Below are 22,599 nucleotides of genomic sequence, written 5' to 3'. Positions count from 1 at the left end.
GATCGTTTATGTAGATTATGAACAAGAGTGGGCCCAGTACTGACTGCTGGGGAACCCCACTGGTTACACAGCGCGTCATTATCTACTACCTCGAAGACTTTCCTAAAAAACGTCAGCAGATTTGTTAGACAATATTTTCCCTTTGTAAATCCATGTTGAGAGTAGTAGATTACTGTAATTTGTTTTGTTGGGGGATGGAAATTTGGGGCTTAATATACAACCTATTTTTCCTCAAGTTATTATCTTAGATCACCAGAGATGCAGTGTTCTTTTTGTATACTGTACTGATATTTTAACATTATCAACAATATTAACATTTAAGACTACAGTATCAGTAGAGTCCATTAATATTTTAATATTATGTGTACTTCACTAACGATTACAGTACAGGGTATAAAGTGCTAATATTTTAAGACTACAGTATTTATAGATAATGCTTAAAGCTTATTAGGTATAAAAAGCTTTAAGCTGCATTATGTATTCAACAACAATTTATGTGCTTGAATCAATCAAAGATTTTACATACCTAACATTGCTGAGTGGTCCAAAGTTGTCTTCAGACATGATTTCAGAGGTAACCGACGCCCGAACGTTGGAGTTTGCCACGCCATTCTCCTGTGTGTTGGCAGCTGCTCCTGCTCCCTCTGTTAGACTGTTCATCCTCATGAAGGACAGACTCCGGTGTAAGCTGCAGAAACCCACATCATGTTTAACTTCAGAACGACAAATATCTATCCAAAACAGTATTGTGTGCGAGTCATGTGGATGTGATCCGAGTAATGTCTAACTTAGGTGCAACAGTTTATAAAACACATTTATGCACAGTAAGTCCTGTGGTGCGAACATCACAAGGTTAGCAAGAATTGACTTTATTCTCAATAAAACTGTTGTATCTGTTGCTACATGAAGCTTATACATCACCTGGTAACTACTGCAACGGTGCACTGTATTTGTGTTATCAATACAAAATAAATATAAACTACTGGGTATATGAAATTACATATAATGTAGTTATGATAATTCATAATTGAAGATTGTGTAGGTAATTAAGTATGTAAGCAGCTAGTAATGATATTCATCCCACCTACCTGGGATGAAACATGTTCATCCAGTTAAAATTACAAGCAAAAGATAATTATATAGCAAAATACAGTGTATAACATTATTATGGACATCACCATGAATAAATTTATATCATGTACAGAACATTTTTAGAAAAATATGTACAGGAATTTAAGGAATTACTGTGTAATGAATTTATACTAAACAATGATGATAGTGGTTGTAGTATGTAGGGGGCTATCTATAAGTTAGAGAGATTATATTCTAAGATGTTTTCTCCATCTTGCCAGCCTTTTCCTCTTATTAAGTAGGGCAGCCACACAGGTACTTAACCACTTGGTGGGTTGCTACAGCCCCTCGGTAAGAAGGTATTCCACCCAAGTTTTGTAAAAGTGTATTCATTTCAGTGGTTAGTGGGCAAGAGTTAGTGTGTCAGAAGGGACCAGTTTCCACTCCAGCTGGGAGGTGAACCCAAGACCATTTACTGTACATGTAGGAAAAATACTCCACCATCAACCTACAATTAAAAAAAAAAACACACTAATTATCTTTTCACCTATCAGGCATATGATCATTTTCATCTGCATCATTTAGAAAATGGGGTAATTAACTAGTAATGTTGGGTTGTTGACACATTGATGGTACACTGATTTAGATATCCTGGTATGACACCGCTTGTACCTTCCTTATTTGAGTGGAAAATGCGACATGTTATATAAATCATATACTGTATGCATGTATATATGCAGTGAGACCTCTATTTAATGGACTATAAAGAAGAGTGTAGTCCATTATATCAAAGGTCGTTAGATATGATACCTGTACCTCTATACTGTACAGAGATTGATAACCATTAAATGGAGGTTTTTACTCTACTGTACTGCATTTGTGTATAAGTCTTTTATAACTGGTAGATACACTGATTAATTAATAGTCACCAATCAGTAATACAGTACAGGTACTTATACTGTATCGAATAATACATTAATCTCCCTTGTAATTGATCCTGCTATATATATATATATATATATATATATATATATATATATATATATATATATATATATATATATATATATATATATATATATATATATATATATATATATATATATATATATATATATATAAAACAACTACAGTACACAGCAGTAATAACTACATAAAGTACAACAAAGACCAACAGTAGTTATTGACCACAACCAAGTAGCTCAAGAAGTAAGCATATCTAGTTACCAGTAGTTCAAAAGTGACCTAACTCAATCTTTTCAGTATACTATACACACAATTTTTTTAAACAAGTATTATACCTAGCGCATAACACACCCAGGTATGTAGACTCCATGGTTTTTAATTAAGTGCACTGACTATGACCATTATTCCTTCCCAGCCACTCAACAGGGATCTCTACACAACTTCATGCAGGTAAAAGTCTTCCTTTGAGAACCAGACCAAACCTGAAAAATGACATGGTTCATAATCCCTTTGAACTCCAGTTAATTGTATTTAAACTCTAAAATGTTTAAAATAGTATCCCTAAGAGAATATCCCTAATGAAACATGTTGAGGACACAAAAATTCAAATAAAAAGTTATTAAGGAAAAAGACAGATGGTGTCAATACCCTTTTGGGAAAAGCTAACCCCAAAGGCTAAAGGATTTGTATCTGCAAGGTAGATTACAGCCAAAAAATGTGTGGACGACTCCTCAGCTGGCTATGTAACAATGACCAGGATCTGTAGACACGATATCCCAAAATCAAAAAGAAACTTCCTATCTTTGTAGGTACAAGACTTTCAAATGCAGTACCCTGTAACATGTTCATCAGTGCCCAGAAACTCTAGTCATGGTTCAGAGACCAAAAATTTATATGAATGAACAGAGGGATGGATGAACCAGGGGCCAGATGAATAATAATATGTGCTGTTTATCAAAACACATTTGGCAACCTGCAGGTACATAATGACATGCATTGTAAAGTGGAAATCATTTTATCACTAACTTATGAATATTTATTTCACTTATGAATATTCAATTAATTTCTGGGAACTCCTTTATTCTTATTTATAGTAGAATATAATTTTGTGAAGAAAAAACCTATTAAATAAAAAGAAGTGAATTAGGTCTCCTTTGAACTAAGTTAAAGATATCCATTAACACTAGATACTTTACATGGGGTCACTCATCAATAAACATGGTACGTAGGTGTAGGTGATGCGTTCCTTAACAGTGCTCACTGGCTACAACAAGGATCCTTGTATACTGTCAATATGGAGAACTAGACAAACAGGAAATTAAGATACAACTAATACTCTATAAATAATACATTATATGCAGTTACATTTGTCAAAATAATGAAGCTAATACTGTACACTCATGGTCAACTTGCATGCTGCTGTTGTAGAATTAGTAAACTTAGGCAAAACCTTATCATGCATATACACAATGCAAGAACATGTAGCAAAGAGTTAAAGAGTTAATATCTCAAAGCCTATAATGTGAAGATACAAATTCAGAGTAAGATTAATATTTTCTTACATCCATGGTGTATTATTAACATGTGTTAGTGACTATTTATGTATCTTGATTCAACTCTTAACATTAAAAAATCCAAGTATCAAAATTCAATTAGGTACTTGTATATCAAAATGAAAGAATTTACCTAAATATTTGTTAAAAACAAAGTTATAAACAAAATTTAACATGCTGATGACAGAGCCAAGTGTTTGGCAGATGTACAAAAAATTCCTACATGTGTGTATACTGTAGTTACAAAACAGTTTCACGATTACTAAAGAAAGGGTTAGGCTTCCAAATTCTTCTTGTGACAAAGGCAAGAAGTGACCAAAACTGTCAACTTTTGTAGTTTGGCTGGAGTTTGTTTGTTTATTTCCTATAAAGCTTGACAATAGGATGTTGATACATGTCGGCTCCCTAATGCAGAATAAAAAAAAAAAGAGGTCTCAAGCAGCAAGTTTTGGCAGGAAAGGGCCAGGACTTTCATTCCAAGCTTTGAAAAGCCTCAATATCTCCCCTGCCCAGCTTTAAGATGCCACACTATAATTAGAGATAAAAAAAGCACCTTTGCCTCAGTCTGATGGCAATTCAATGGCACGAGGAGGGAAGGAAGATTACTACGTAATTAAATTTCAAAAGTATTTCTCATTTCCATGAAAGGATATTTAAATTATTTTTGTTAAAAACTATAGACTGTTAGCAAGTAAAGTAAAAATTACATAAAATACATCAGAACCTGAAAAACAAGTTTTAAGGAATCGATCCACAGAAACAAACAGATACACCACATCAGTTCTGCACCAAGGCTAACAGTAAGCTGAGGTAAGGCATGACTGTGCACCTTTGATAATGAATTAGCTAGTTCATGATGCAAAATGGGAATATACAGGCTTTTCAAAAATATTTTTTTAAACTTTACCTTTTCTGTGACTTTAAGTTCAAGACAACTTCCTATATATTTAATTTACTGCAGACTTCAATGAAAACCTAATACAAACCAGCAATCCTTTGTTAGTTTTGATAAGAAATTTCCAAACAACATCAAGCCATTTTGCACCAACCACATAAAAACTGTATTACAGTGTTTTAGATAGTGTATGTCTACCTTCTGTTCACCATGGATATGTATTTTCACAACTTTAAACATTTGGAAAAAAAAGTCCAATATACATACGTACTCTATAATATACATTCAACCTAAGGTTACTGTACTATCAACTAATCAATACTTTAAAAAAATTAAGGTGTTCTCCAAAGTGTTGATTTATGTTTAGGGATGAATTAAAACAGAGAGATGTAAGCACTTCAATGTTTGTTTAAAAATATTAAATGATTACTGTATTATGAAGTGACTCTTGTATGGATCATGTGGCTTTTCTTTTTAATGCTGATTAGATACCTCCATGGTGGTCGAAATTTCATTTGAAAATCTTGACATCTTTATACTGTACAGGTAAAAAAGTTCTTCATATAAGATACCAGCTCATCTACATGTAAAAAATGTTCCCTATTGTATAAACATTATAGAATACTGTACTGTACTGTGTAATATAAATGTTCATCAAAAATTAAGGTTGCTATCTGAACATTATTATCTCAAAACTAAGAAAACGAAAGCACTCTTAACAATTATCAGCACTGTCAGCACTGGACTACAAAATCTTTTTCTTTAGTAATGATCATCCGATATCTCAATCAAATCTATAAAAAATATAAAATATAAACCACTTCTAATGTCTTATGAAAAATTAGTAAATAATATGTGAGATCCACACTTCTAAACACTACCTTGATGAGCCAACTTCTCACCTCTTGACTCAAGGTTAAATCAATCCAATTCAAAATACTGTAGTAGTCGACTCAAGCTACAATTTGAAGAAAAATATCAAGTTTTCATCCCATTTATGTTGAGTTGTTCTTCAAATGTGAGTGTTTCTTGAAGCATGTAGTGATCCCTCTGGTATGTCTGTCTTTCTAGTATGAGGTTTCTCCCACAAGCATGGAGGTCTCTCTCTCTCTCTCACAAACTGTTACACCAGTACTTAAATCTTCAACTCTGCTGAGCACTGTATCATCCCTCTGCCATGACTGTCGATCATTAAGGACTGAAACACTTTAGGGTCTTGAGAACTTTAAGTTCTTAAAAAAAATTATTTTTTTAAACATTTGGGTTTTCTGTAGTTTAGTATGTAAATGTTTGTTAAGCATATTAGTAGATGCACTTCAAGCAGTGACAAACTGGAGAGGCACGCCAACTCACCTCTTCTGTGCAGAGTAGTCCTGCCAATATGATGCACTACCAGGAGATATGCAAAAAAGCACAATGAAAACTACGGCAAGAAACTTAGACACAAATTCCCTGAGAACTGAAGATTGGTATGAAACCATCACTTCTTGCAAAATAGTCTAAAAAGACATAGAGTGTAACATGCTTCTCTGATTCACTGAACTCCTCATTCAAGCTATCTCAGATCATTCAAAAGGAAAATATGCATATAAAATTCAATTGCTGACCCAGATAGTCATATTTATAGTTAGTATTGTTGCCATTGTTACTAATTCTATGATTCAAAACATTAAAGAAATCAGATGCTGGAAATGTTACATAATTGTGAGTTACTTCTTCAAGCTGTAAAGAAGAAGAGCTAAACATTTATCACACTATCAATAGTCTCAAGTGCCATTTTAGATGTCTGTAAAAACAACTGAACCAAAAGATCATGTTCAGTCAACTAAACAAATGATGCAAACTAACTCTAAAGATGATAATTAGCCTATAATATCAAGTAAAAAAGCTACACATTTGTATTGCCAAGCAAGAACATGTAAAACATCATGGAAACAATCAACTCTTATATGAGCTGCATCAGTTCTATGTGATAATGGTAAGCCGAGTCACTGAAAAATCCTAAAATTATTTATAACAGAAGTACTGTAGTTAATTTATGGATTTTTTTTTATGAAGAATATAAACATCAATTTATGAATGGTTTCAGTCCTCTCATTATTTATAATCATTTTGCATTTCAACATTTTTAAAGAGGCAATTTATGGTATCAGTTTAAACTAAGAAGAGAAAAGTTTACTACAAGTTTAACATATTGTTAGTCTCAGCTTAACAAAGATTTGCATGATGTAGCTCAGTGTCGAAGACAAACGAAGAAAAATACTTAACCTGTTACATCTGCTAAATGTACTAAACCTCCATCAGACATTCACACACCCAAGATCAACTAAAAAGAACCACCAAGATGTCTTCCTCTTTATGTCTCATCTTGTCATTTTTGCATAATGTAATAAGACAGTCTGACCCAGTGATTAAAAGCTGCGCAAATTCAGGTCACATTGCCGCACACACACACACACACACACACACTCACACACAAATATTACAACCATGAATAATAATAGCACATTCTTCTGACGGTAAATTAAAAAAAATACAAAACATAACTTATCAATTAAATGTTGCAGTGTTGCATTATACACAGTGAAAAAGCCAAACATTAGTGGATTACAAGTGAATTCAACAAAGGAATAGATATAAATTGTGTAAGAAAGGATTAAGTCCCAATGAACTTTGGGGATTAGGATATCTATACATATAACAGGAAGCGATCCTTGAGTGTTGTACAAACAAAGTGACCAAGAAGTGGACTTAAACTGTATCACATCAGGTAGTCAGTGTTGGCTGGCTTGGTGGCTACAAAGAAAATGTACACCAGAAGAATTATTCCTGGTATATTAAAAATATTAAAATAACAGAGAATTCTTGTGAAGGGAAAAAAAAAAGTCGCTCAGCAATAAAGTGGATACAAATATAAAGATACTGAAGAAAAATGCTTGTAGGTAAAGTTGTTGTGTCAGATTATCAAATAGTGTATGAAAGAAGTATCTGAAGAGAATAGTTATAGAAAAGTGAAGAAGGTGGTGGCAAGGATAAGAAAGCATACCACAAAAGACACGCACACTAACACCTGAACCTCACCTGCTGGTAACATCGTCAATGTCTGCGGCCGTTCCACTGACCTTCATAGCGTACAGGTTCTTGGCAAAGTCCTGAAAGAAGTAACTGCATTAAAGGATTGTATCAGGTAGGTAATAATTAATGGATGGCAATGAAAGTAAAAGTTAGAGCAACAAAACTATTGATAAATAAAACACCATCAACAAAAGCAATAAGAACATCAGAACAATACTACAACTACTACAGTACTACTTTTATTACTACATACTGTACTACTACTACTAACTGTAATAATAATAATAGTGTGATACAGGTCAAACCCTACTATTCCAACACCCTGTGGTCTCGCAACTTTTGTGGTCCAGCATGCTTTGTGAATGGCAATATTGACAGGATTGGTTCCTTTGAATATACAGTACAGTACTGTTGCACGTCTAGCATCACAACAGTCATGTGATGCAGTACGTACTTAAAAAAGGGGCGTAACTATTCTTGCACTAGTATGAAAAATAACTGTTATATATGCTGGAGGCGATAGTTCACAAAGCTGGTTGGTGAATGTGGCGTCCCAATTCCCTACACTGTTTATATCTGCCTGTCTGGGCTCTCAGTTCTCTGTTCTGTGCTTTTATGTGGCTCTAATTTGCCCTTTAATGTGGTTTCAAAGAGGCCAGCATGTAGTGGGATACTAATCTCCTCAGTACATATGTAAGGTCTAGACGAGATGAGTACTATTTTAGTGGTGGTAATGCTACATAAGCTGCACCAAGCCTACATAAGTTACACACACTAATGTATCTTCCAAGCACGTTTGTAAAAAACTACCGGGTATATAGCACCAGTCAGGTCTTGAGGTGCTGGGTTATAGGGGATCAACCTGTAGTGATGATCAACGAGCATCACACAAAGAGCTTCTGGCAATGCCATTTTCAAACCAATTCTTAATCTATGCAGTGTCTCATACCACCCACAATTCTTACGATGTATTATTGGGTCTTCTGAACCCACAACATAATTTTTAAGTATTGTACGAGAATTCTTTTCATTCATTCCAAGAAAGTATTCTCAGCAGATATTGAAGACAGTAAACAGATTACCAAGACTACATAATCTACTATGACTTTAGTTTATTCAGCAAAAGTAAGCACAAATAATTTATCTTTGAAACAAAACTAAAAACAGTACAGTACAGTACAGTATTAGCATAATATTAATCACAATGAAAATAACCACAAAAACACTTCCACATCATCGTACTGACTGCATATTGTGTCTGGCTGGGACTGTCTAGCCAAATGATGCACAATTTATAGTACCAGTAGAAAACTGTACAAGTGCATCATTAATTCTAAATTTAATTAAATTTATCATTTCCACCACATATCAGCTTATTAGCCATTTGGGCAGTTGGTCTGTTCTTTGTTAGGACCTTCATTGTCCAGTGTTAGCACAGGAGGAAACCGGTGATATTTGGTAGCATCACACTAGATAACACCGTTCCCACATGTCTCTCAGGACAGGACTTGAACCCACGACATAATAGTGAGAGATACAAGTGTTACTGTTACATGTACTCCCAACACTTTGGCCAACATTCACATGGCTTTTATGTATTAAGCTTCGTCTTTCTATTTTCCCTACTGGGCTAAACAGGTAACAAAAATGGAAATTATGTCTCTGGAATATGGTTGTCCCACTCTACAAGCGGACCAGAAACATTAACCAACTAAAATGAACTAAATACAGAAGTTAATCTAACTGATTATAACAGGTAAAATATAAATCACAGAGACCCAATTTTGATGTGATGTGATGATGAATATGCAGTACAGTACTGTACATATTAAGGTTCAAGAGAAGTTTCAGGATACACCTAATAATTTTTTTTTATAAAAGTTGCCACATACAGACACATGGTCAGACAAGAGCAACACTGCTGGCTTTTTTCCATATTTGTGTTGAACCATAAAAAAATTATGGAGATGACTTGCAATACCTGGACAGAGACACAGACTGCCCAAAATATTATGTAGGGACACAGAGACAACTTGATACAGTATGTAGAGCAGTCAAGGCCATCAGTCACTACTGGCAAGAACAGACAACGTCAAAGGCGAATCATTTGTCAGTACTGTATAATCTTGTCTACCTTTGACCTAAGGTATTTATATAATTCTTTATAAGTTGTGTACAAATTTATGCCCTTGTTGGTGACTTTATGTCAATACTGTACTGCACTTCAGAGGATAGTTGAGTAACTGAATAAGATTTTCATTATTTTTTTTTTTTGAGGAATCAAGTTTCATGCAATACAAGCATTTGGTTCTCAGAAAAGATAGTTCATAATAGGTATTGTAGACATTTTTACTAAGTTGTAGATGAAAATTTTATGGATAATGCAAAGATATTGTGCAGGAATTTCCATTTATAAGCCAAGATATGCAACATACTCGAATGGATCATAACTCCTTAGGCTTAGATGTAAGGAGTGTGCTGGGCTGGACACTAAATATTTGTGCAAGATATTTGTGAAGATAATAACATAACCAGTGGACAGAAGGGGACCAATGGCTCATTCATTTATTAATTTACTGTTGGAGGAGGAAATGTGCATCTGTGCCTTGTTTAGTGATTTATTTAGGGTCCTCTGAAGTGACAACAAAAGATATTTCTAAACTAAGGAAAACAACAAAAAGAACAGTAGTTATATGCAGGGTGTTCAATAGCCTCCATGGGATAAAGTATGAAAGTACCCTCCTGTATACATAACCTACCCAAGTACTACAGTATACATAATATATCTCTATAGATAGTATATTCACCAATAAATAACATATCCATCTACAGATAAGGCATCTATATACAGACAATATAACCATCTGCATATAGACACTATACCAATATTTAGACAAAATATCCATCTATGAATAAAATATCCATCTATGGCTCTGGGACCTCATTGACCCTCTTGGCTCTATCAAGTCCCAGCACCATCCTCTTTCTTGTCCCAATTGGGACTATTAAAAAACTTAAAAGAACTGCATATACCTTTCTTTTTTTGTTTTTGTAGAACAGTTTTCTGGAAAACTCCTGAAGAGAGAGGACAGATAATGGCATCACAAAACTTCATGCATAAGTATGAGAACTGAAAATGATACTGAGTGAGAAGTATATGAAATTGTAAATAAATACAACAATATTTCATCATACTCAAATGCAAACTCCACAGGCACATGAAAAACAAAGCTATGTAATGGGTCAAAAATTAAATCATAAATATTTCAAATTAATAAAATGTAGATCAAGATCTTGAAAACACAGATATTAAGTAACATGACAATCTACACTATTCAGTAATAATAAAAATAAACAATAATCCAGGTAAAACATATATATCAAGATTCACTCGAAAGGAAGAATTCAGTTTTCAGCAATACTTTACACTATGTTAGCAGTAGATTGTCTCCTGGAGAATTAACACCACCTCTATAGCTCATTCACACTGATTCTATCATTTATACCTAATTCCCTGACACAGTACCTGTACTTTAATGAAATGTCACCACAACTCCCTCTATCCGAAAGCAAGAAAGTAATATACGTACAGTATTTGCATCTGTAATTCAAGTGAGATCTTAAGAGGTTTTTAAGTGTCAAGTTATGAATAAGTTTTACCACATGAGCCACTGAAAATCTGGGTCCTAATGTCTAACTTACTCATATTCTCAAGGATTTTCCAATTTTCATCATATAGACCAGACCTAACTACTACCTACCATAACTCTTTACTTTTAAATCATATGTGAAAGAAGCTCAGTGTAACAGCTCCTTAGTTTCTCTTCTTCAGCTGATGTTATCTCATATTACAATGTACTATACCATAATTTCAGACACTTTTTAAAAACTTCATCTTATTTTCTTAGTAATCCACCAAAGTTTAGATTGACAAGTTTTCTTTCATCCTAACCAATCCATTTGTTTCACTGAATAATACAGTATCTCCTCTCTTCAACCCCTCTACAATACTATCACTGACTGTACAATACATTCTGGGCTTCCTATGTCTCTAAGAAAGATAAAGTGTTCCATTTGGATCAGAATACTTCATTAATAACATTAGTTAGTTGTCGAACAAACAGAAAATTGGTTAGGTTAGGTAGCTAGTAAGGGTGAAGGTGCAGTTCCAGGATAAACAGTGTGTGGATAAAGGTGTGCAGAGAACATGCTACTTCATGACAGAATAGTGTGTAAAGGTCTTAGAAACATTCACAGACAGGACACATAACATTTATAACCTGCACTTACCCAATTAATATTGTACTTTCTATCCTAACATCACTCTGGCTATCACAACTAAACCATGTACTAGAGTATATAATACTTCCATGGGCCTAGACACCATCTTGTCTATATTACTTCCTAGATGCAATTAAATATAATCTACCCACATATTCCTCTCTTCTGCTACATACTACCTCAACAACATCTACTAGCTCTCCTAGATATGCTACTTTGCCCAATCAGCATCCCTTGTGCCCACCTCGCCATTCTCAGGGGGATCACCATTGCCGAATGTGGATGTGACTACAAGTACCAGCGCTTCGTGTTCGATGTTGATCAAGTCATAGTCCGCCATGCTGTAAACCTAGAAAAAGTATAAAAATGAATAGTATGGCAAGAAGTAATTTAGTTGTGAGGAGGTGCAGCACAGAGTCTGTGACAAAGAAAAATTACCCCGATTAATTGTGGTGATCCTTATTTGAATTAATTTAATTTATTTTATCAGTTACATTAACAATCCAGGTGAATATATCATAAATAACTTTAATATTTGCTAACTGAACATATCAATATACAAGTGTTTATGATCTAGTGCTGTACTTTACAAATTACAACCAAGATATTAATATCTAAACAGAAAAATTAAAGACTATGATGATAATGACCCAGACCTGAGCATTGAAGGTGTGGCCAAAGATTTCACCAAGTTTCTTGGCATACATCTCTGATTTGCCAGTCTCTGTAGCATACAGGATAGTTGCCTTGATCCTCTTGGATAATGCCTTCCCAAATAATTTGCTGGTGAACTTGACAGCTCTGTAAAACCACAATAAGAACCTTAGATAATATAATTTTCTAGTTAACATTCTACAGTGAGTTATATGACTACAAGAAACTTCTCTGTGAACCAAAAACCATATACTACAGTACAGTACTGTAATTAATTGGTAAATAATCCTTGCAAATATAAAGCAACTATACAACCAAACATTCATTTCCATTCCTCAATTTCTTATTATATCTCCCTGGAGGAAGACGACACTGTGTTCCTGGTGTTTCTCTTACTCCTACTTTTACAGTAAAAAAAAATTATCATCACTCCTTCAACTCTGGGCAATTAATGAGCTGCAATTCAGGGTTCTATAAATACCCATACGTCATGTATTGCCCAAACCTTGTATGGGTGGCAATATCGACTATATACTGTATACCAATATACCAAGATTTTGCCAAGGCTTTCGACAGCGTACCCCATGAAAGGCTGAGAATTAAACTGGAAAGGTATGGGATTCAGAGAAGTGTCTTATCATTGATCGGAGACTTTCTGCATGATCGCAAACAGTGCATGGTGATTAATAGTATGAAATCATCATGTGTACCTGTGACTAGCGAGGTACCACAGGGCAGCGTATTGGGACCATTGTTGTTTGTTTCATAAATGACATACCGGAAGCAATACACTCCTCCATATAAGTGCTTGCAGACGATGTCAAGTTATTCAAGGAAATTAAGAACCAAACAGACTGTGAAAAGCTGCAGAAAATCTTGTGAGCTTCAAGAATGATCGAAGAAATAGCTCATAAGATTCAATGTCACAAAGTGTAAGAGGATGCATTTGGGTCGTACCAATGGTAAGGAGGCGTATCATGTGTCCCAGTGGGACGAAGAACTGCATTAATAGAGATCAAATACGAAAAGGATCTGGGTGTGTATGTTGACAATGAACTGAAGTTCTAGGGCCATTGTGAGAAGAAGGTGAATCAAGCAACTAAACTACAAGTAGTAGGTCTTTTAAGAAGGCTGTTCAGTTATTTAGATGATCTGTCCCTCATACCAATCTCCAAGAGTGAGGTGCTTCCCCACTTGGAGTACTGTCACCCCGTCTGGTCCCCGAGATATGCTAGGGACTGTCAGTTAACTGAAAATGTCCAAAGGAGGGCCACAGACTGGTGACTGCACTTTGGCACCTCAGTTATTCAGAGAGATTAGAGCGCCTGCAACTGCCTAGCTTAGTGTTTTTATCCTCTTCACCACTGATCGGCTCGTTAGCCGCATGGGCGATCAGTCACGCCTCTGTTATGCACTGTTGGCAAGTACTGGGCATGCACCGGCTCCTGAATGTACCTGAACCCACTCCAGTGTTGGTCAAGTCTTGTCTTGAAAGAGCTCACACTCGGTGCCTCACAGCACTTTCTGGTAGATTGTTCCAAGAGTTCAAAACTCTCACTCCGAAAAAGTTTGCCCTCACAGTTTTCTGAACTTGCGGCTTCTTCAATCTTGAGCTGTGACCCCCTGTGGGGCGAGTGTCCGCCAGCTCCAAGTAAGGACACTCGACTGAGTAGTGCCCCTAGAGATGCTTATACACCTCAATTAGGTCGCCCCTTGCCCATCTGTAGTATAAGCAAGGCAAGTTCAGGCGCTCCAATCTCTCAGGGTAGCTGAGGTGCCGAAGTGCAGGCACCAGTCTGGTCGCCCTCCTTTGAACATTTTCAACCAACTGACAGTCCCTAGCACATCTCTGGGACCAGATGGGGTGACAGTACTCCAGATGGGGAAGCACTTCACTCTCGAAGATCGTTACGAGGGACGGACCGTCTAGATATCTGAACGACCTTCTTATAAGACCCAATAATTTATTTGCCTGATTTACCTTCTTCTCGCAATGGTAGTACAGATGGGCAAGGGGTAACCTAATTGAGGTGTGTAAACATCTCAAAGGGCACTACTTAGTTGATTATCCATACCTGGAGCTGGCAGACCTCCATCCCACAAGGGGTCACAGCTCAAGATTGAAGAAGTCACAAGTCCAGAAAACTGTGAGGGCTAATCTTTTTGGAGTGAAAATTGTGAACTCTTGGAACAACCTGCCAGAGTATGTTGTGAAAGCACAGAGTGTGAGCTCTTTCAAGACCAGACTTGACCAGCACTGGAGCAGGTTCAGATACATTCATGAGCCAGTGCATGCCCAGTACTTGCCAACAGTACTCGTTCGCCCAAGCGGCTAACGAGCCGATCAGTGGCGAACAGGATAAAAGTAAAAAGTAAAAGTGTCAGCCAAATGTTTATGGTGTACTGTATTGATAAGGTGATCCATCAGCCTCAGATTGTCTATGTGCAATGTAATACTTATTACTGTATATTCATTAGCCAATTTTCACTTTTACTTCTGTAGATACCTGTATACTATTACTGAGTAGTAACCAAACTGATGCCTTAGCAAAGAACCCTACTGGATTGCTTTGTCGGCTATCCTGGGTGAAATTGACCTACTGTTTACTATCAAATACCTGCTCGGTCTATGTATATTGTACCATGTATTGCCTATACTACACAGGGCTCCTTAACTTCACCATTAACACCTTTATGTTTATCTATTTATAATTTCACCACTTCTTAGCTTATTAGCTGTTGAGTCGAGTGTTGGTCTGTTTGTTATGACCTTTACTATCAAGTGTTAGTACAAGAGGAAACCGGAGTACTGTGCCTATAGGATACCTGTCATGTTTGGTAGTGTCTCACATCTGGGTAAATACGATTTAGAAGTTGCCAACACCTAATTATATATTGAGTCTTATATAGGGAGAAAAAGAAATCAAAACTAAAAATAATTTATTCTATAGTGTTTCTGTTGGAAATATATATTTTTCAAGTAGTTTAACTGATAAAATTGCCTACAATAATAGTTGTTCAAAGTGGGCAGGGCTTTGAAGCAGAGAGAAAATATGGGATAAAATCTTAAAAAATACTAAACATCACATTCCTCACCTTGCAATTTCTTTGAAGCGAAACTTGCGCTTGGGTTTTCTCACTGAGTTCCTGTTGATGTCTTTGTTTTTCTTCCAGACATGGACCTTCCAGGCTGCGTCCTGATACTCGTAAGCGGGCTTGAGGTAGTAGAGCGACATCTCCTGGTGGAAAACAGGGGTGATGGAGCCAGACAGGGGTGGCACAATCCACACCCAGTCTGCTGGGCAACCTCCCCTTAGTTTCTGCTCATTTTCGAAGTGTTTCATGAAGGACTCCGCAGCCGAGTGGTGATCCATGATCGTCACGTTCATTTTCTTTGGAAAATACCATAATTAACAAACTAACTAATGTATTGGTTACACATAATTCACTTTATATATAAATATATGAATATACAAAGTGCAAGCTAACTGTGTGAGGACTTTAATTAAGTCAAAATTTCTTTTGAATTTGTACAGACAATTGTCTTTTTTTATCAATGTATTCAACAGACAAGCTTAAATATTTTCAAGTATGTTAACGATCCCTCATTGGGAGGGTCAAACAGTCAATATATTTCATATATTTTTGGGGACGTTTGTGTCTTTAATCCTTACAAATAAAATGTGTCAGTAGTGTTCAATATGGAACAATAACCTCTTTTGGTTAACGTAAGGCCATCTTAAATACTGTAATTTTGTGATCAATTCATTGCATTGATTATCTGAGGTGTGAAAGCTGTACCTACATTAAAAGCCTCTCCTTCAGAGAATGGGTTGTCTTTCGTCTTGCGTGTAATGATACCATCTTGGTAATTCATCCTGCCACATTCTATAAAAGCTTCATCCCACATAGAGTACAGGTCCAGTACTCAATAGTCACCTGTAACAATTATCATGACCTAGCAGGGATCACCCGAAGAATGAGAACACCATCTTATTTCACCTGAGAGGGTTAGTCTAGGTTAGATTGCCTTGGCAGCTACAGAACACAAGCCTCTCAACACTCACCTGGAATGAATGTATGACGGCGATGTTGACCTCGACGAGGGCCTTGTCCTTCCACAGGTTGGTGGGGCTACGGGTGTCAAGACCCATCTTTACCCCTACAGTCTGTGACAACAACACTTATTAATGACATAACACTTATCAAAATGTGCTAAATAGACGTTGGTTAAAATATAATGGGCAAATATTACATACACTATACATTATATACTCGTATCTATATACGTATAATTACATCGATATCTCTGCACACCGTAGCTAAGGTATTTAAATGAACACAGTGTTCCATAAGTCATAGTACCATATACACTGATTTATGTTACTAGACTTTTAAGTTAAATATTATGAAGTAAGGAAGCATCTACAGTAGAGAGAAAGTGAACTGGGTATCTGGATAGATTGGTATTCAAGACGAGCTGTGACTGGCTGAGCAATGAACAGCACACAAAACAGTTTCTGGCCACATAGTGAACCCTCTCTTTGAACCATCACATCACAATGGTCAGGTATTAGGTAATGACCCTACTAATCTTTAAAAAGCACCGCAACAGTCGGTAGTCAGGTCAGAGGGTAAGGTGACCCAACCTTCTCACCTGGTTACAAATCTTCTTAATTACAAAAATGTCCATTTTGTACATGCCATTACTCAAATTCATGTTGACTGCTTCGGTATGTTTAATGAGACTAGATTCTATAATGTTCCTACTGTGTGTGTGTGTGTGTGTGTGTGTGTGTGTGTGTACAGAGCATCACACATACATACGGCAGTAACATATATCCAAATTTATCAATGATTTCATCAATATTAAGCTTCTCCAAAATAACACATTTAATGTTCATAAGAGACAGAAAATTGAGACTTTGCTAGGACATCGTTGAACGAAGTTCATGTTTTATACGCTTGAACTTCCAGAATGTTTGGATTTGGGGGCCAGTGCCTCATGGTTAATCCGGCACTGAACATACAGACTTTAAACAACATTACCTCAAGGATATTCAGTCGCTGAGGGTCACACAGGTCACGGGTACCAATCTCGGATGCCATGTACCAACCGTTGAAGGGAGCCGCAGGGAACTCCAGCCCGCCACAGTCGAAGAGGAGGTTGGACACGGCAGGCAGGGTGTACCACTGTAGACCCAGCTCTATGAACCACTTGTATCTGTCCAGCCAAAAGACCATTGTTATTTTCTCACTTTGAATTATCACACTCTTGTATTTTGTATCCTAGACCCCCCCCTCCTCCCTCTCTCTTCATTCTTTCATCTCTCCCTCTCTTCATCCTTTTTTTATTTACCACTTATTTCTCTGTCTTCTTTCTTTTATCTCTCTCTCCATCCTTTCTTTCATCTCTCTCTCTCTCTCTCTCTCCCCACACTAGCTAAGAGATAGATATACATATTTACACATACGATACGTACATATATAGATAAACAGATGTACTCGTATCAGATAGAGATAGACAGCGACTGACAGGCAGATAGCAACTAATAGGGATAGGCAGCAAATGATAGAGATTGACAGTGAGTGATAGATAGAGAGAAAGACGGTGACTGATAGATAGACAATAATCGATAGACAGATAGTAGTCGATAGAGATAAAGACAAACAACGACTGACAGAGATAGACAGCAACTGATAGACAGCGACTGAGAGAGAGACAGAGACAGAGACAGAGACAGACAGAGACAGAGACAGAGACAGAGAGAGAGAGAGAGAGAGAGAGAGAGAGAGAGAGAGAGAGAGAGAGAGAGAGAGAGAGAGAGAGATTACTTACTCTGGGTGGGAGATGGGCACTTGAAGGACCAGTTCTGGCGGGATGTCGAACCACTCCGGATCGTGACCATGAGCCGAGAGGACGAGGGGCAACACGTCCCACCTGGTGCCCTCCCCTTTCCACCCCAGCCTCTGGCACACCTGTCAACACCTGTCTGTTAACACCTTTATAAACTGTCACATCAAGTAGTGTGTGCGTGTGTACCTATAGTTATTAAGTCACGCCAGCATAAACCATCCTTAAAGGTGGTGTCATAGGGAGGGGCGACGCTTACTTACCTAAACTGCCACGTCTATAACAACTTTACTACGTACATTGATTATATTGGTTAATAAGTTTTGTTATTATATCAACTCTGTCTCTAACACGTCATGGTAACCTGTTGATCTGAGCACCAGCAGGTGTTGATCAGTGCCGTAAACACATGGACAGAAGGAAGGCCTAGTCAGCACAACACAGCGATGATACCAAAGTGGGTGACTAAAACTAGAGTCAAACATGCTCATGTCATACTTACTGTCACACTTTCCCTAAGTTTTGGCCACCATCCTGGATATAATGATGTACCTCACTTTTATTTTATATGTTTTTGGCTGTTGCCGTCATGTAAGTACACGAGCAATGTCTCCCCTTCACGAGGAACATCCTACTTACACAAACTACACTACAAACTAAAGCTGTCCTCATCAACAACCAGTCCCTGCACACCCACCCACCCGCACTCTAAAGCTCTTTCACTGTAGGTCATACACCCACCTCTTCCCACACACATATTTATTATCTATGGTGTACCAGGCCAGCTGAGTTTGAATGTAAGTCATTGGTCTACCAGTATAGAGAAAAATAAATATGAATTTTATGAAAAAAACAAAAAACAGGTGAGGTTCCACAATTTTTCAACCACATCAAAATTTCACAGCAAGAAGACCGTCATGTGCGACTTGTGTTCCTAACTTGTGATCAATATACAACAATAATTCTTGTATAAAGGTGCCCCACATACCAACAGTAATCAGTCCGAAATTAAAAGACGATAATGAGAACCATCTTGAGGTTTTCACTTAAAACGAACAAGTAAAAAATACTATGACTGTGCGCTATGATCACTTATCCAGCTATTACGGCCAGCTACCATAACTTCTGGTTGTTTCTTTACCATGGGGTCGTCCACACAAGCTAGGGGTGTAATAAGGCCATTAGTCTCTGTCTTCTCGCCAACCTAGTAATAGTTTTTGGAGTCCCAGAGAGCCAGGCAGAGGGAACTGTGAGTAAGGAAACACACGACAAGGTGCTGTTTCAAAATATTTGCACAGAGGTTCTGAAGATTCCAGCAACCCCTCAGGATGTGAGGAGACTGGGACAAAAGCAGGGGGCTAAGCCTCGCCCCCTCAGGATCACATTAGGGAGTGAGGAGGAAAAATGGCAAGTTATCCGGCAGGCAAAAAACTTAGCAAGGAGCGAGGCATTTCGAGATGTATTTATTCACCCAGACCGCACGGTAATGCAGAGGGAACAGCACAAGAAGCTCCTGCTGGACTTGAAGCAGAGGAGGGAGGAGTCGAGAAGGAACGGGGACAGGTGCACATGGGTTATACTCAGGGGGAGGGTAGTGGAAACAAGTGTGCCGACACAGGGCCAGGGGGCAGCAGTGCACCCTCCACCCACTCAACCCCCCACCCGGGAGGCGGCACCAGCTCAGCCTACCGGACAGGAGGGAACGAGCGCCGTGTAAACAATGAAATTTTTAACCACACCCTGCAAAATACAGTGTACTTAGCAAATGCTGCAGCTTCTGAGAATGTGGGTGGAGCGGGTTTATTACTAAGAGCAGAGACGTTACCGAGAACAAATTCTGGCTTGAATGTCATGTACACTAATACCGACACGTTCCTGGATAAGAGGGAGGAGTTTGAAACACTACTAAGAGTACACCAACCAGATATTGTAGGAGTTGTAGAACTGTTGTACAAGAACAGGAGAATCGACCCAGAGGAATGTGAGTTCAGTATTGCTGGATATGACTCATTTACGAACCTAACTCAAGAATCCTGCAGGAGGGGTGTGGTTATCTACGCTAGGCAAGACCTTAGAGCCAGCCAGGCGAGGGTACAGGGAGAGGATGTCTTTGAAGAGTCCAAGTGGTGTAAAATTAAATTAAAGGGAGGGGACTTACTTATCGTCGGGTGTATCTACAGATCCCCGAACTGTGGCCCACTAAATCAAAGGAACTTAAGAACCTTAATAAACAATGCGGCGATGCTCAACCCCAGCCACCTCCTTATCATGGGGGACTTTAACTATGGCGACATCGACTGGAGAAACGAGTCAACCCCGAATGACTTGAATAATCCTGCTACTCTTTTTGTAGAAACTCTGAGAGATAATTTTCTGTTCCAACATGTGAGAGACCCGACACATTACAGAGGGGAACAAACACCCAAGCCACTTGACCTCATCATAACAAACGAGGAGGGTATGGTGGCCAAACTGGAACACCTTGCCCCAGTTGGCACCAGTCACCATACAGTGTTGTCATTCAGATTTAACTGTTACCTAGTTCAAGATAAGGCCAGGCCAAGGTGCAAATATTACAAGGGAAATTACAATGGGATGAGGGAAGAGATGAGGGGTATCAACTGGCCTGACTTATTAAGGTACAAGAACGCAGACACTACGCTGAATATCATAACTAGTAAAATGACCCATTTGATCGATAAATATATACCCAAGACCAAACCCAGTGCTTCTAGGAATACGAGGGGATCCCTACACATGAACCATGCGGCGGTCGACAAAATTAAGAAGAAAACCCAGAAATTCAAGACGTGGGTTGGGTCAAACGATGAGCAAGACAGGAGGATGTATGCAAGAGCCAGAAACCAAGCAAAGATAGAGTGTAGGAGGGCTGAAAAGGAGTTCCAAAGGCTGGTTGCACGCGAGGTCAAGTCAAACCCAAAGGCGTTTTACCGCTATGCAAAGTCGAAATTGAAAACGCGAGTAGGAGTATCAGACCTGAGGCTTGAAGATGGTAGTTACGCAGATTCTGACCAGGATAAAGCTGAGGCATTGAACAGCTTCTTTTCCTCAGTGTTCACAAGAGAGGATGCAACTAACCTTCCTGCGTTTGAGAACCTTGCGGTTCAAACAGCATACAGTAGCATTTCTTGCGAAGGGTATTAGAAATAAACTGTCCGACTAAAGATTCAAATTATGGACTGACATGAGTAAATCTAGAGGTGCTAAGGGGCTGTGCAACAGGCACAGAAGCCCCTGAAGATTCTGTTTTGTAAATGCCTGGATGAACAAGTAATGATTACGAGTGAATGGAGAGAAGTGGCTTATGTGAGTCCTATCTTCCAGAAGGACTGACTAGAGCGCTCACGAACAACTATAGACCGGTGGCTGACCAGCATAATATGTAAAGTACTTGAAATTATTATCGAAGATGCAGCGATGGAACATCTACTACTGAAACAACCTTAAAGATTGCCAACACGGTTTTATGCCGGGCGCTCTTCTTGACACAATTGCTCAAGGTATTGGATATTTGGACCCATATTCTAGAGACAGGGTGGTAATATCGACAATATTTACTAGATTTGCCTTAGGAAGCTTTCGACGAGTGTGCCCACGAAAGGCTGAAAATCAGTGGAAAATTGCGGAATTCAGAAATGTCTAGCGTGGATAGAAGACTTTCTACATGACCGCAAGCAATGTGTGGTGATTAATGGCACGAAATCGTCATCTGTACCTGTAACAAGTGGGGTACCGCAGGGTAGTGTATTGGGCCCGTTGTTGTTTGTTTGTTTCATAAATGATATGCCTGACGTTGTACACTCCTCCATACAAATGTTTGCCGATGACGCCAAGTTATTTCGGGAAATTAAGAACCAAGCGGACTGTGAAGAGCTGCAGAAGGACCTCTGTGGGCTCCAAGAATGGTCGAAGGAATGGCTGCTGAGATTCAATGTCACGAAGTGTAAGAGGATGCACCTGGGGCGTACCAACGGTAAGGAGGCGTACCATATGTCCCAACGGGATGAAGAAAATGTACTAGTTGAGACTGTGTGTGAGAAGGACCTAGGTGTGTATGTTGACAATGAGCTGAAGTTCTCGGGCCATTGTGAGAAGAAGGTAAATCAGGCAAATAAATTATTGGGTCTTATAAGAAGGTCGTTCAGATATCTAGACGGTCCGTCCCTCGTGACGATCTTCAGGAGTGAAGTGCTTCCCCATCTGGAGTATTGTCACCCCATCTGGTCCCC

General features: G+C 38.1%; 1 protein-coding gene across 8 annotated transcripts in view; it reads right to left on the bottom strand.

The window, feature by feature from the left end:
• The window catches only part of LOC121863979 (nitric oxide synthase-like protein), a 179,045-nt gene that overhangs the window by 42,441 nt on the left and 114,005 nt on the right, over nt 1-22,599 (bottom strand). For 3 of the 8 annotated variants that reach the window (XM_042362836.1, XM_042362835.1, XM_042362837.1), the window contains exons 7-16: nt 18,335-18,474; nt 17,545-17,719; nt 16,563-16,664; nt 15,592-15,887; nt 12,498-12,642; nt 12,086-12,190; nt 10,594-10,635; nt 7,567-7,637; nt 5,839-5,874; nt 527-688 (exon numbers count right to left, since the gene is read on the bottom strand). In XM_042362836.1, the coding sequence (XP_042218770.1) occupies nt 527-688; nt 5,839-5,874; nt 7,567-7,637; nt 10,594-10,635; nt 12,086-12,190; nt 12,498-12,642; nt 15,592-15,887; nt 16,563-16,664; nt 17,545-17,719; nt 18,335-18,474 (1,274 nt within the window). The remainder of the gene's footprint in view (nt 1-526; nt 689-5,838; nt 5,875-7,566; nt 7,638-10,593; nt 10,636-12,085; nt 12,191-12,497; nt 12,643-15,591; nt 15,888-16,562; nt 16,665-17,544; nt 17,720-18,334; nt 18,475-22,599) is intronic. The other 5 variants (XM_042362838.1, XM_042362840.1, XM_042362841.1 and 2 more) reach the window with 3 other exon arrangements.

Source organism: Homarus americanus, unplaced genomic scaffold (genome assembly GCF_018991925.1).
Source record: "Homarus americanus isolate GMGI-L3 unplaced genomic scaffold, GMGI_Hamer_2.0 scaffold6845, whole genome shotgun sequence".
Taxonomy (NCBI): Eukaryota; Metazoa; Arthropoda; class Malacostraca; order Decapoda; family Nephropidae; genus Homarus; species Homarus americanus.
Note: the sequence above shows the minus strand (reverse complement) of the source record. Positions and strands in the feature narration are given on the sequence as shown.